At 41.8% G+C, this 16,839-nt stretch overlaps 1 protein-coding gene across 1 annotated transcript; it reads right to left on the reverse strand.

Moving 5' to 3' along the window:
- Positions 1 to 557: 557 nt before the first annotated feature.
- LOC111918574 (probable leucine-rich repeat receptor-like protein kinase At1g35710) lies at positions 558 to 12,264 on the reverse strand. Its single transcript, XM_023914213.1, has 3 exons — positions 10,656 to 12,264; positions 1,001 to 1,843; positions 558 to 862 (listed from the first exon to the last, which is right to left on the reverse strand). Exons 1-3 carry the CDS (start codon positions 12,262 to 12,264, stop codon positions 558 to 560), a joined length of 2,757 nt encoding a protein of 918 aa, XP_023769981.1.
- Positions 12,265 to 16,839: the final 4,575 nt, after the last annotated feature.

Below are 16,839 nucleotides of genomic sequence, written 5' to 3' on the forward strand. Positions count from 1 at the left end.
TGGTATACTTGCTCATCATATAATCTAGAATAGAAATATATTTCGAATGACTTAGATAAGGTAAGGGGTATATAAAATGATGTCGACCAGTTATACCCCATATATCGTATTAACTAGGTGTGTAGCCACTAGCCACACGTTGTGTGAGAATACAATTGTGTGGTAAAATTCACAGATGTATTTTTTTTAAAATATGAAGTCATTATAATAATTATTCATTTTAAAACATGTAAATAGCAAATAAATAAAAACTGAAACAAATATAAAAATCATACCAACAAAAGTTTACATAATTTGTTGTTTGGGGGATATGTGTATGGCATTTTCCTTGTTTTCCAGCAGTGAGTTTTAGAAGTATAGAAATCTTCATTGACTAGCTCATTAGAAGTATAGCAATCTGCATTGACGTACTTGTTTAGTATTACAAACATATGTGAAGTTTCTTAACAAAAAGCCATTCAAATGAATACATACTGACAAGATGCATATAGGGAACTTAAGAAAAGTAAAAAAGAACACTGAAAGTACAATATATTGATCAGGCAAGAGATGTCAATTCAAAGCAGATCCTTCATTAACCGATTTGAAACTTGTTGCATTGTTGGTCTTTCATGTGAATTGGAGTTCAAACATGCTCTTGAGAGATTCAAAACCAACTTAACTTGTTTCTCAACTTGGGATGAGGGAGGAGGTATCCGACTATCTCCCACGTTTGTTGGCACCAGATAATCATCATCATCAGACAATGTTGGTAAAGATGTTATGAGATCTCCTGGATGCTTTCCCATTATCACTTCTAATGCAATAACTCCAAAGCTATACACATCGCATTTCTCATTTGCCACCATCGTATAAGCAAGCTCTACATCCAAAGAAACATGAGATAAAAACAAAAAAAAAAAGCTATATCAACCCCACAAGATTCTAACATATTTATACATATTTCTATATATCATAAAACTTAAGAAGATGTAGAACTAAACTCACAAGGTTGTGTTACCTGGTGCGATATAACCAAAGGTGCCTGCAATTGCGGTCCAGTTGGAAGAGTCTAGCTTTAAAAGCTTGGACGTGCCAAAATCAGAAATATGCGCCTCATAATCAGAATCAAGAAGGATGTTGGCTATGGATATGTCTCTATGAATTATAGGAGGTGAGCAATCGTGATGCATATAAGCCAAATCATTAGCAATACCCTTTACAATATTTACTCTTTTCAACCAATCCAATTCTTTTGCTAAGACATCGCTTCTTAAGATTGATTCAAGGCTTCCATTTTCAAGGTATTCATAAATCAAAAATGAGTGGCGAACGTGGGAGCAATATCCATAGAGTTTCACTATGTTTCGATGCCTTATGTTGGTTAATGCTCGTACCTCATTAAGGAATCCATTATGATCAACATTCTCAGATGATGGGTGAAGTTTCTTAACGGCTACCACATTGTTCGGTTGTAGCTCCGCTTTGTACACAGTCCCATATCCTCCAGTCCCAATGCGGTATGCTTCATTGAAATCATTTGTTGCCTTCAAGATATCAGCATACACCACTTTTCCATCAAAGCTTGTAATAGAGAAATAATCACCACTTTCTTCGTCCGATGGTTTTTGTGGAGACTTTTTCTTTTGTTGTAGATTAGCAATGAGGCCATACGTGAGCACACCAAGTAAAACAGACCCGATAAGAGGGAGCATAATTACAAGGATAAGCTTATGATGAAAGGGACCATTTTTCTTCTTCATAATTCGACTTGGACAAAGTTTCATTCCTTTAACATTCCCACACAAATCTGGATTGCTTTCTAAGGACGCATTCACAATGTTAGGGAAAAGGGGGACCGGACCTGCAAGCTTATTGTAAGAAAGGTTGATATCAATCCCACGAGGCAAACTTGTAAAAGCATCAGGAATGGAACCAGAGAGTCTATTTGTAACGACCCAAAAATCACGACAAAAAAATTTCTTTTAAAACATTACTAAAACTGGATTTATAAAACGTATCATAAGTCAAACATAACTTTCGAGTATTAATTTCAAAACATAATATTATTATCAGAGTCAAACATTCCCAGGCTAACTGACTATGGTGTGTGCTCTGCAATCTTCCCGAGCTCCTCTTTTGAAAACCGAGTACCTGAAACCAAAACTGAAAACCGTAAGCACGAAGCTTAGTGAGCTCCCCCAATCTACCACATAACACACAAAACATATAAACACATATTGGGCCTTGCCCACTGCATCGGACCGAAGTCCGGACTAACGGGGCCTTGCCCCCTACATCGAACCGAAGTCCGAAGCTGGCATCGGACCGAAGTCCGAAGCTAACTGACTGGGGCCTTGCCCCCTCCATCGGACCGAAGTCCGAAGCTGACTATCCGGGACCTTGTCCCCTCCATCGGACCGAAGTCCGAAGCTGACATCGGACCGAAGTCCGAAGCTAACTGACTGGGGCCTTGCCCCCTCCATCGGACCGAAGTCCGAAGCTGACTATCTGGGACCTTGTCCCCTCCATCGGACCGAAGTCCGAAACTGACATCGGACCGAAGTCCGAAGCTAACTGACTACAACATATCATAGCATATCAACTGACATAAACTCACATATACTGCATACTACATCGGGCCGTAGCCCGGAACACATAACACATAATTCCTGTTTGAGCCACGAAGGCATCAAACATACTAACTGCTGTATCAGATCAACATCCGAAACTACTGCTAGCTAAACGGGCCGGCATTGTGGCCTTAGACCCGTTCCTACTGGAAGGAAACTCACCTGAACTGTTGAGCCCTGCTGATAAACCTCTGGCTGCTACTCGACAATCCCCTGAACCGCTGCTCCTCTAGCTCTCCGAGCTATCAATATACATATAACACTTAGTCTGACAGTCAACTAAGTCAACTCTGGTCAAAGTCAACCTTCCAGGTCAACCCTACTCGCCGAGTCACCCCACTGACTCGCCGAGTTCATAAATCCAAAGTCCTTCCACTCGCGACTCTACTCGCCGAGTCAGCCCCTGACTCGCCGAGTTTACCGATTCCCGATTCCTGTCCTGACCAACTCACTGAGTCCTGGCTCGACTCGCTGACTCGAGTCTTAACTCGAAGGGTTTGGGACCACTCGACCTGACTCGCCGAGTCTAAGAACAGACTCGCCGAGCACACGACAAACTTCATCCAACTCGACGAGTTGTTCATCCAACTCGCCGAGTTCATGCCCATCTTCATCCGACTCGACGAGCTGTTCATCCCACTCGTCGAGTTCCTCCTCATCTTCAAGCTACTCGCCGAGTCCACTCGAAGGACTCGTCGAGTCCACTAAGATCCACTTACATGCAGAGGACTTCCGAGTCATGCATGAGCTCCAAACTATAGATCTACCCTCCCCAAGCCTATTTCCCACGTAAAGTTGCAAACTTTACGTGTAGAGAATGAGACCTAGGCAAAATACACCCATAGCTAGGGTTTTGGACCAAGAGACTCCAATTTCCACTCAATGGCTGATACTTTATGGGATTACATACCAAAATAAACATGGATCTGAGGTAGCAACCTCAGATCTGGACCTCAAGCTCAAGATTGGTCTTAAACATGGCTTAAAAGCCCCAAAACTCATAACCAAAGAAGATCTAAAGGAAGGAAACGAATTGATACCTTCCAATGCTCTGAAATGTTCCCCAAACTTCAGATCCAAGGCCACTCCTTGATGCCTCCAAGATTCCCACTCCTTCTTCTTCCTTAAAACCACTCAAAATGGCTAAAAGCTTGAATGAACACAATGGGGGCTTAAAGTGCGGCGTTCTGGGTGCAAGAGGCTGTAAAGGAGCCCTAGGAAGAAGATTAAGATGCTTAAATAGGCTCCAAGCCCCAGATTTAGGGTTTTCCTCGCACAGACCAGACTCGCCGAGTCCACTTGGCCGACTCGTCGAGTTGGTCTCTTTCTTATCGACCCGGATCCCGCTCCGACTCGCCGAGTCCTTCCTTTGACTCGTCGAGTCCCTCTTAAATTTAGGGTTTCCTTTACTTTCTTTTCTTGGCTTTCCAAACTTTGGGGTGTTACAACTCTCCCCCACTTAAACTAAACTTCGTCCTCGAAGTTTGCTATGATCAACTGCCTGCGAACTGCCTCCAACTCTCTGTCTGGAAAATCTAACACCCCTTCGTCCGACACTCCAGCCACTCACCATGCCGATCATTACCGATGGAACATACTGGATCCTTCTCTTTCCCATAATCTCCTCAACGTTACTTCCTCCGACTGACAATTCTGATGCCTCCCATCCGCCTACCGGATGTACTGAGACTACTCTGGTCTAACCAATCTCCCTATATCTGAGTTACCGGACTCCCACCGGTCACTACACTCCATCGCAAACTCCTAGTCTCTTCCCGCGACTTCTAAAGATACTTCGATTATCTATAACTGTTCTATCCATCCTGCCGCTCGTACTGAAACGATGCTGCTGGAACCAGCTTGCTTTTATCCCACCTGATTACTCATCTCCTACTTACTCGAGCCTTTCCTCCTGAATGAAAAGCTACCTGCCTAGCTATCCTTACAGACCACTTACACTTGGCAGAAGGTTCAACTGATCCTGCTGAGAGAGACTTGCCATTTCCAAATCAACCAACTATACCGTCAGCACTTGCATTCCAACACAAAACTAATACTGACCCAAAACCCTGAAACCTTCCAAACACTGAACTACCTGCAATAATGAACATGCCTGAAACACTAAACTGCCTGAAACGCTGAACCGACTAAAACGCTGAACGGCCTGAAACACTGAACTGTCTGAAACACTGAATTAGCTGGAACACTGCACTGCCTGAAACACTGAACTGGCTGGAACACTGAGCTGCCTGAAACATTGAACTGGCTAAAACACTGAGCTGCCTGAAACACTGAACTGGCTAAAACACTGAGCTGCCTGAAACACTGAACTCCAACCCAACTGTGGAGTCAAGGGACTCCTCACTTAGTCGCTTCCACGACTCCTGAACGAAATCTTCCTCTAGGACTAGTTTCCACTAGTTATCCTGGCACTGTGGCTCTAGCAACCTTCCGATCCAACCGATCGGGTTCATACGTCACCTTCTGACATCATCAATTCCACGACTAACAACATGATGGCTCCCAGACTGACGGTAGCCCACAACATACCCGAACCCCAACGGTCCACTGCGACTCTGATCTCATAACTGATGTGACGATCTATAGCCCAAATTGCTGACTCAGCCATAACTGATCCCTTTGGGAAATCCGAAAGCTAACCCGTGGATTCCCATATCCTCACTGCTGCACCCGAACTGGTGGGTACAACTGCTTTCCCGCGTCTAACACGCGCTCATGCTACCTACCAATCTGATAAAAGGCTGCGACTACGCTCGCGGACTTACAACTCTCTAATACTATCTGGCTGCTAGTGGATGCTACGGCTACCCCCGCAGACTTACAACACCACTACTGCTATCTGACTGCTTGTGAATGCTACGGCTACCCCCGCAGACTTACAACACTACTACTGCTATCTGACTGCTTGTGAATGCTACGGCTACCCCCGCAGACTTACAACACTACCACTATCTCGAGAACATCCTGACTATCCCTAGTCCCGCTAGTGATTCCTCATCCCGATTTCTAAAAAAAACAGTCCTTAGACTTTGAATTCTGCATCATCCTCGACATCTTATATCCTTGATATACTTAGCGCTTCGTCGAGGAATCCTTCGGCTTGGTTCCCAAACCAACCGTCTACTAATCCGGATACAAGAAGCTATTGTTGGGAAGTTTCCAACCTCCCAAGTCCTGAATCTACGCAACCTGCATGCTGCCTCAGACACTGGCTACTAATACGAAAACATCTCTTGTTACCCGTTCTCAGGATCTTCATTCCGACTCTCATGCGTCCGACAGGTGGTCCTCCAATCCTGGATTCCCAACCAGCTTCTAACCATCTCGATTACATGAACTAACTGCTGGGAAAAGTTCTCGAACTCCCCAAATTCTGAACTTCTCAATCCATCCAAAACTGTGCTACTACCATTTCTTCTCAGAGGCCGCACACTCATCCTGAGTCTACGAGACTCTTATCCATGTATCCCCGGAGGGTTCTCCCCCACTTCGATCCTGCTTACCCCTTGCTGCTTCACACTCAAAAGAGATCCCGATCTTTGCTGCCATTCTATAATCATTCTGCTAAGGAGCCCAAGCCTGCCATAGCTAGGGATCTAACCAATCCATCCCAACACTAACCACTCCGAACTAGCGAAACGAACCAAATCTCTCCCAACCATGCTATAGTTATTGCATCCTCCGAAACCTTCTCCATAAGAGCACATCCCCTAACTACCAACCAATTATCCGAGGTATGCAAATGGCATATAACATAATCACAAGCAAGCCACACAATAACACAATACTTATACCACAATTTGATGCAGAACCATAACAATATAATCATGACATAAGCTGACAGAAAAACAAAAGTTACGCACCTTCATTACTCAGTGCTGCTCGAATTCCTGCTGAAATCTACCGGAAAACTCGGCTCTGAGCCGTGAGCACCCTTGTCGGGCCTCGACAACTGCTGGCGGCACTCGAAGTCCCAAGGGCAGGAGCTGGCACCTGCCCTGCTGGATACAAACTCGGACAGTGGGCCTTCTTGTGGCCCCTCTGACTGCAATGGAAACATAACGGATCAAGCCCCTGGACGATGGTAACAACACAGTCTCTGCTAAAATGACCGATCTGGCCGCACTTGAAACACCCAGCATCGCCACCACTCCTACGCCTACACACACCCATGTGCGTCCTTCCGCACTTCCCGCATCGACTGCGGCTCTGATAGTTCCTCGTCCTCAAATCTGGACCCTTGGGCCTCTTACCCGAACCTGTAGCTACCTGAGTCTCATCGATTTTCCTTTTCCCTTCTGACTCCCTGCCCGACTCTCGCTCCTGCGTTACCCCAACGGCAACGCCTGCTAACTGAACAACAGATGTCTGATCCTGAAGCCTCGCTATTAATCTATCAGTGATCCTCACAACCATGTCGGGCAGCTCCTCGCAAATGGCTCGCGAAACTTCCTCAACTATCCAATCATGCAGTGGTCTCTCTTGGAGACAGAATTCCCCACTCACCCCTGCCCCCCGATGGCAGGAACTCGAAATGGGATCTCCCTCCCTGATGGATCCCTGAACTCCAAAAGATTCGGGACCTAGACGAGCCCCAATCTATCCTGAAACTAATCCGGCCTTAAAGGCCTCAAGATGACTGTCCATGAGCTCCACGATGGCCTCTCTAACCGAACCGAAAATCACTGGAGTCTGATCAATGATGTTGCGCGTAATCTCTGCGGAAATGAAATCCCTCATTTGATCATCAAGCTGCCCGGCTCCGAAGCCCGAGCCAGACCCCTCCTCGACACCTGAACTGCTAACTGGTAGCTCGCGCAATGTCACCATGCTGAAAATATAACAAAATCCTGATCAATTTACATAATACTGCTGAGGGATTTCTCACTCACTACCCCATTCCTGGTTTCGTCTTGGCCCCTCTTGAGTTGAGTATGGATCCTCTGCTTTCAGTAGTATGGGCCCCTACTACCTTCCACATCTATCCATACTTTCCTCAAGAGTTACCTCAACTCCACACAGTCCCCTTTACTCTTCTACTGATCTCGGCTACTCTCATCCTAGGCTTGCCCTAGGGAACCTCTGACTCTACCCACACAGTCCTCAGCTGCTGAAGGCCTCCTAGTAATGCCAATTAGTCACTACCTTAATACCATCACATGTGACGAGGCTCAGATAATCCTTCAAGTAGAAGACTCATCCCTAGAACGGTTGGACTCAAACGAGAGCTGCGCAATAGGGCCAAATCCAACACTCTGAGATTATTCAACCCTGATCACATGTGATGAAACGTATTCACCTAATGGCTAACTCTCATCACTCAGAGTCCCACAAAGCACAAAGCAAGCAGCATTCGGATAAAGGAAACATACTCAGGCAAAACAATTCTCATAACAAGAAACTGCACTAGCGTACAATGCTAAGCTCATGCTATCAGGCATAACCTACACAGGCTATCCTACTGCTGTCTACTCAATACTAGCATGCAATTCTCATAAAGCTGAACACATAAAGTAGGCACATAAGGCATCATCCTAGATCCTTAGTCCTATTCTAGCATGCTGTTCTACTGAAGCTGGAACTGAAACTGAAACTGAAACCGATACTGATAATCATAATATAACTTGTATGGGTAAATTGGGAGTACTTACTTGAGCTCGGCTGATTGCATGCACCACACCCTTTTCTCTTTTCAAAACTCTTTTTGCTTTTTCTAAAATTGTTTTCTTTTCTCAAAATTCTTTTGTAATTACGATTTTTCTTTTGAAACTATATACCACTTCCTTAGTTTGAGTTCAGACACACTCAGGAGTGCGCCCGAATCCCTCAAACCAAGGCTCTGATACCAACTTGTAACGACCCAAAAATCACGACTAAAAAATTTCTTTTAAAACATTACTAAAACTGGATTTATAAAACGTATCATAAGTCAAACATAACTTTCGAGTATTAATTTCAAAACATAATATTATTATCAGAGTCAAACATTCCCAGGCTAACTGACTATGGTGTGTGCTCTGCAATCTTCCCGAGCTCCTCTTTTGAAAACCGAGTACCTGAAACCAAAACTGAAAACCGTAAGCACGAAGCTTAGTGAGCTCCCCCAATCTACCACATAACACACAAAACATATAAACACATATTGGGCCTTGCCCACTGCATCGGACCGAAGTCCGGACTAACGGGGCCTTGCCCCCTACATCGAACCGAAGTCCGAAGCTGGCATCGGACCGAAGTCCGAAGCTAACTGACTGGGGCCTTGCCCCCTCCATCGGACCGAAGTCCGAAGCTGACTATCCGGGACCTTGTCCCCTCCATCGGACCGAAGTCCGAAGCTGACATCGGACCGAAGTCCGAAGCTAACTGACTGGGGCCTTGCCCCCTCCATCGGACCGAAGTCCGAAGCTGACTATCTGGGACCTTGTCCCCTCCATCGGACCGAAGTCCGAAACTGACATCGGACCGAAGTCCGAAGCTAACTGACTACAACATATCATAGCATATCAACTGACATAAACTCACATATACTGCATACTACATCGGGCCGTAGCCCGGAACACATAACACATAATTCCTGTTTGAGCCACGAAGGCATCAAACATACTAACTGCTGTATCAGATCAACATCCGAAACTACTGCTAGCTAAACGGGCCGGCATTGTGGCCTTAGACCCGTTCCTACTGGAAGGAAACTCACCTGAACTGTTGAGCCCTGCTGATAAACCTCTGGCTGCTACTCGACAATCCCCTGAACCGCTGCTCCTCTAGCTCTCCGAGCTATCAATATACATATAACACTTAGTCTGACAGTCAACTAAGTCAACTCTGGTCAAAGTCAACCTTCCAGGTCAACCCTACTCGCCGAGTCACCCCACTGACTCGCCGAGTTCATAAATCCAAAGTCCTTCCACTCGCGACTCTACTCGCCGAGTCAGCCCCTGACTCGCCGAGTTTACCGATTCCCGATTCCTGTCCTGACCAACTCACTGAGTCCTGGCTCGACTCGCTGACTCGAGTCTTAACTCGAAGGGTTTGGGACCACTCGACCTGACTCGCCGAGTCTAAGAACAGACTCGCCGAGCACACGACAAACTTCATCCAACTCGACGAGTTGTTCATCCAACTCGCCGAGTTCATGCCCATCTTCATCCGACTCGACGAGCTGTTCATCCCACTCGTCGAGTTCCTCCTCATCTTCAAGCTACTCGCCGAGTCCACTCGAAGGACTCGTCGAGTCCACTAAGATCCACTTACATGCAGAGGACTTCCGAGTCATGCATGAGCTCCAAACTATAGATCTACCCTCCCCAAGCCTATTTCCCACGTAAAGTTGCAAACTTTACGTGTAGAGAATGAGACCTAGGCAAAATACACCCATAGCTAGGGTTTTGGACCAAGAGACTCCAATTTCCACTCAATGGCTGATACTTTATGGGATTACATACCAAAATAAACATGGATCTGAGGTAGCAACCTCAGATCTGGACCTCAAGCTCAAGATTGGTCTTAAACATGGCTTAAAAGCCCCAAAACTCATAACCAAAGAAGATCTAAAGGAAGGAAACGAATTGATACCTTCCAATGCTCTGAAATGTTCCCCAAACTTCAGATCCAAGGCCACTCCTTGATGCCTCCAAGATTCTCACTCCTTCTTCTTCCTTAAAACCACTCAAAATGGCTAAAAGCTTGAATGAACACAATGGGGGCTTAAAGTGCGGCGTTCTGGGTGCAAGAGGCTGTAAAGGAGCCCTAGGAAGAAGATTAAGATGCTTAAATAGGCTCCAAGCCCCAGATTTAGGGTTTTCCTCGCACAGACCAGACTCGCCGAGTCCACTTGGCCGACTCGTCGAGTTGGTCTCTTTCTTATCGACCCGGATCCCGCTCCGACTCGCCGAGTCCTTCCTTTGACTCGTCGAGTCCCTCTTAAATTTAGGGTTTCCTTTACTTTCTTTTCTTGGCTTTCCAAACTTTGGGGTGTTACACTATTATGAGAAAGATCTAATTTTATCAAACTTTGCAAACTTTGAACTTCAGATGGTATCTCTTTCGTAAGAAAATTCTGAGATAAATCAAGTTCCGTAAGATGAACTAGTTTACCAATTTCCGATGGAATTTTCTCACTGAGCTTGTTATTACTAAGATTCAAGTAGTGGATTTGTGCCCATTGACCAATATTTCTTGGAATCGACCCATTCAATCTATTTTTGGATAGATCGAGTACTTCAAGGAGTTCACAAAATCCAAGCTCAAAAGGTATAACACCTGAAAGTTGGTTGCCAGCCAAGTACAGTTCCAACATACTTTTCATCTTCCCAAACTCCTTTGGGATCTCTCCAACCAAATGATTTGAAGACAGTTTAAGTCTTTGTAGTTGAGTTAAATTTCCAAACTCTGGAGGAATAGAACCACTAATTTGATTGTTGTTCACCTTAAAATCAGTGAGAGACTTCAACTTCCCAAGTTCACTAGGAATGGGACCAGCAAGTTTATTGTGAGACATATAAAGGAGATTTAAAGATGTCAAATCACCAAATGATGAAGGAATGAAACCACTAAGCTGATTTCCCATCACGGAAAGATGAGTGAGAGACTTCAAATTCCCAATTTCAATAGGAATTGGACCAGATAAATTATTAACACTGAGGATCAACCACTGTATGTTGCTAAGGTTTGCTAGTGATGAAGGAATAGAACCACTAAGTTGATTGTTGCTCACCCCAAGATCAGTTAGAGACTTCAAATTCCCAAGTTCAATGGGAATGGGACCAGAGAGTTGATTAAGGTACAAATAAAGTACATTCAAAGATGTCAAATTACCCAATGATGAAGGAATAGAACCAGTTAGTTGATTGTCGTTTACCTTAAAACGAATGAGAGACTTCAAATTCCCAAGTTCAATAGGAATGGGGCCAGAGAGTTGATTTTGGTGCAAATAAAGTAGATTCAAAGATGTCAAATCACCCAATGATGAAGGAATAGAACCACTAAGTTGATTGTGGCTCACCTTAAGATCAATGAGAGACTTCAAATTCCCAAGTTCAATAGGAATGGGACCAGACAAATGATTTTGGTGCAAATGAAGGACATTTAAAGATGTCAAATCACTCAATGATGAAGGAATTGAGCCAGATATATAGTTTGAGTATAGGTACAATATGGTTAGCTGGTGTAGGTTTCCCATTTCAGGTGGGATTACTCCAGAAAACTTGTTCTCTGAAAAATCAAGATAGACAACTTTGGACAAAAGTTGGATTTCTGGTGGGATGGGGCCATAGAAGTTGTTCAAACTGAGATCAAAATGCGTAAGATTGTGTAGCAAAGAGAATGAAAATTGATGAAGCGTACCCTTTAATCTAGATGATGTGAGGTTCAACTTCTGAATGCTCCCATCAGCATTGCAAACTACTCCAAACCAAGAAGTGCATGGAGCTGAAGCACTGGAATTCAAAGGGAGGGGAATCCATGAAGAGAGAAAGGAGTTTTTTGGGATTTCAAGGCTTGCTTTCCATTTAAGAAGAGCATTGGCTTCCTCCAAATAAGCAGAAGTGAAATTTGGTATGAGGAACAGTGTGATGATTAGTAGAGCCAGAGAGAGAAATAACAAGTTTGAAGAACTTACTTCCCTTGCCATGTTGATGTTAATAAAAAAGAAATGGTTTGCATGTCCTAATTTATACTTGAACTACCTTTTTCTCCTGTGTTCTTTTTCACGCGCTCGAAAAGGAAATTTGGACAATGTCATATTTTCCCACAAGGTGTGTCTTTTAACATGTCAAGAATTTTCACAAAGGTTTGTATTACGCTTTGAATTGTATCTATATGTCATCACATTGATCATTTTTTAGAACAATAAACTTGGTTGTACTATAATTACAAAAAGACAACAGGCGGTATTATGTATTATTGTCGGATTTAACAGCGTAATAACATAACTTAACTTCATTATTTAAACATATATATATATATATATATATATATATATATATATATATGTTTGTTTTCTGATAAATGCTAATAGAAGTTTCACTCAAACTGTGTTTTATATCATAATCTGGTCTGTAACTGATGATTATTATATCAATAATTATCACCTGAAAACCGTGTGAATTGGTCAATAGAGATAGGGTAAAAGAATCTAAAAAACAAATGGACAAGATATGTTCATTGAAGGTGTGATTGAGGGAAAACCGTAAACTAAAGAATATAAATATGAAGATAATTAAGTAAAAACTGATGGTTGTTATTCTTCCGTGCATCTATTTCATCTGTTAAGTTCCTTTATCTCCGGAAGCGTCTAACACGTCTCATACTTGCATAGACTTAAAAATAGGGGTGTGTAATAAACCGCATAAAACGCCTGCACCGCACCACGTAACGCGGTTTAAAACACTCGCCGTGCGGTTTGCGGTTTGTATTTTTGTTAAACCGCATTATGCGGTGCGGTTAGTGGTTTACAATTATAAAACTACGGTTTAAACCGCACCGCATTAATAAAATCAATTAATGATTATATATATATATATATATATATATATATATATATATATATATATATATATATATATATATATTTGAAAATATTTTGAGATGTCCTAAATTAGTGACATTATCTTAAGTTTTTAAAATGTAATCTTAATTAATTCAAAATTGAACGCAGTTATCATATTTTTTGTCTCAAATTCATTTTCAACTAAGATTCAGTGACCATAATTTTATGGTCACTGTGTTTTCTTAACTTATGTATATTCATAAGTAGTTAATGACCATAATTATTTGACCACCAAATTTCTTAATGACCACTTAGTGAGCCGTTAATGATGACAATGATAGTATTATCATTAAATTTAAAGTAAATTATTAGTCAAACCGCATGTAAACCGCATAAACCGTCCGCACCAAACCGCACCGCATAATGTGGTTTTGAACGTTCGCGGTGCGATTTGCGGTTTCTAAATAACTCAAACCGCATATGCGGTGCGGTTTTGGCTCTAAACTGCACCAAAACCTCACCACGGACACCCCTACTTAAAAATAAATTTAATTAAATAAAAAGTAAAATACAACTTGTTTCTCATATGTCCACAACTGATTAGTGTAAAAAAATCTTTAGAATTCACATTAGGTGACCAATTCTTTCTCTTACGGTCCTTGTCTTCACATCTTAGTGACAGAACCCGCAACAGATTTTTTGATGGAACTAAAAGCCTAATATTATTTCGATTAATTCTTAGACATATTTATTTTTGTTTTCCAAGTAATTCTAACAAAGCTTTCATTCCAAAAGCAAACATACCTATCAAATTGATCAATGCTTCCAATCTTCTTAACATGAAACACTTGTGGATAGTAGCCATGGCACCAGCTATGAAATATTGGTGGGAATAAACATCAAGACTTGACTCATCAACATCACCAAATTCAAAAACATGGAAAACAGCTACCAGTTCAATCTGCAAAGGCTGTGACACCAAGATGAATTTAAGCACCCCTCCCCTGAGAATGCAGTAAGGATGAATGCACCAGTTTTTCCATTGCAAGTTTGAATCTACTGCCTCTGTTATTTTACCCAGTTGAAGGATAGCAACTAAATCTCATCAAGACACTTTATCTTGATGATTATAACACCAATTAAAATCTTTGGAATTGAGTGTTATTGAAAGAGATCTAATAACTGTATAGCTCAAGGCACCCAACAATTCTACTTTCAGACCCCTGTTTAGAGAAGTGCACAACATCATTAATTGAAGATGGGGTTTCGACACTAGCTTACACCATCGACAATACCAATTCCAGATTCATAAGTGCAGAAACCGCAACCAAATCATTTAAATCCTTTATCGATCACACAAATTCATATTGAAACACACATAAACCGCTGCCAAATCATTTGAATCCATCCAAAGCGCTGAAAATTTATCAACTTAAAACAGATTATTCAAAAGTGTGAATCCATTTCTATAGTAGTCGCAGAGTGGTTCAAGTGTTGTACAGGATCGTTGAAGTGAGGCAACAACACATACATTAAGGTGTAATCAATGAAACACAGAAGAAACTGGAAGCTCCGGTTAGTGTTTTATGGTTCGACGAGATCACGATGGGTACATGATGTTATGAGTATTCTTCCACCACCGCTTTTATCTTGCCTTGTCCATCCGCCGTCTTCCTTTTATATTTGTCACTCCAAGTTCCATCCAAATACAGTTCCCTTCATATCCTTCAAGCGGAGATTTCTTATGCGCTTCCAGTCAGAGATAGAGGGAAACGACGGATGCTCCTCATCGCCCGTGGATGCTTCCTCGATATTTAGATGTGATACACAAAGTTTTTTTTCTTATTTTCTAGGGTTTTTGTACCATCACCGGAGCACCATTGAAGCAACTCACCACCATCACAACAATCATTTCATGTCTTCGTTCCATGCCCGGACCGGCAACGAGACCACCAAATTTCTCAACAACTAAACCTTACATCACAGAAGAAATTGACCAGGTTTGTTTCTTATTTTTTGGTTTTATTTCTTTTCGTCTCTCACCACGTTCCAGATTGACCACCGAACAATCACCTTTCCATTTGTTTTGTTAAAAGGCAAACTCTATAATTTAGAGTCTTTATGATTTATGCAATTTCTTATGTTTATTTCGTTGTTTATTGTAGATGATCTTTGAAACTTTTGGGTTTATGTTATTTTTCCTAAATCAAAAGCAACAACACCAATACCATCAAAAGCAGTGTTTGGGTTTTGATTTGGTCTCTTTCGATTCTGTTTCAAGGTATTTCTCAATTTATTTGCTTATTTGTTCTTACTTGTTTCTAATGCATAAGTAATGCATGTCAATTGTTTGTGGAAATGCCCAAGTGAAACTGATATGAGATTATGCGTTTTTGTGATGAATTAAACTAATTTTTGGCGACTCCAAACCCAGTAGAGTATTGGAAATATCGATGGGCCTACATGATTTTAATTAGATGTTGTAATTGCAGATTTTGGAGAAATCAAAGAAGATGAAGATGATGGAATTGGGAATTTTTGCAACGATGGATATGTGTATCGGAATTGGCCTGCAGATATTGACAATGGCTCTGTTGAACTTTCTTGGTGGTTGGATGTTGTTGAGTCAATCAAAGCTTGTGGAAGTGAAGCTTTCATGGTAGTTTCTATATAAACTATTTCAAAAATGTTGTGAGATATTTGGATCTCTGTTGGGAGGAAGAAGGAATGGATGATGGTATACTTAACACCAACATTTCTTTATTGTTTATAAAGATTTAGTAATTTCCATTTGCACAAATTTCTTATTTGTTAAAAATTTGTAGACCGAAGTATTTATCTTGGAAAGAAAAAGGCACATATATTCACAAATAGTGTTGTAAGTTTCTCCCTACTCTTACATTCAAATTGATGAATATAGTGAAATTTCTTTCTTTGTAATGTAAGGGTAAAATGGTCATTTAGTAATATTCAGTCGGTTTATTCGGTCTAGAAAAAAGTCGGTTTATTCGGTCTAGAAAAAACAAACCTTATATGCAGTGCGTTTTATCATAATTAACAGTTTAGCTACTTTACCTAATGGGAGAAAAAAAAGGAAACAACCCCTGCAAAATATAAGGTCTATCTCAATTAATGACCCAAAATTCTTTTTTTACCCCTCAAGCTTGTAAGTTGAAAATAGGTGATGCAAAAGGAGCATTGTTGGACACAGAATTTGCTTTGTGTGATGGTGGAAACAATGCAAAAGCTTGGTTTCGCCAAGGTCAGGTTGGTCATTTCATAAACTACATTTATCAAAACTAATTGACAAAACTGCACAAAAGGTCCATGTGGTTTACACAAAATTGCCACTTTGGTCCAAAAAAGTTTTGGCTAGCACCACAAGTCCAAAGTTTTCATTTTCTTGCATATTTGGTCCAATGTGTTAACTTCCGTCTATTTCCCTCTGTTAAGTTATGTTTGACTAGTCAAATCAGGGGTATTTTGGTCATTCCCTATTTACGCCCCTTATTTTATATTAATAAAGGAGAGTCTATAAGAACGAATCCCAATCCTCTTTGTCGTCGTTCTCATTTTGGTCTTCTTCAATTCTGCGATCGTCTTGGATTTCTTCAAGAAATCACAATAAAAAATGGTGCTTTGTTTTTGTGGTAAAATGGCCATAGTTCGCACAGCATGGACTGATAAAAATCCAGGTAGACGCTTCTGGGGATGCCC

This window comes from Lactuca sativa, chromosome 3 (assembly GCF_002870075.4).
Source record: "Lactuca sativa cultivar Salinas chromosome 3, Lsat_Salinas_v11, whole genome shotgun sequence".
In the NCBI taxonomy this organism is placed as follows: Eukaryota; Viridiplantae; Streptophyta; class Magnoliopsida; order Asterales; family Asteraceae; genus Lactuca; species Lactuca sativa.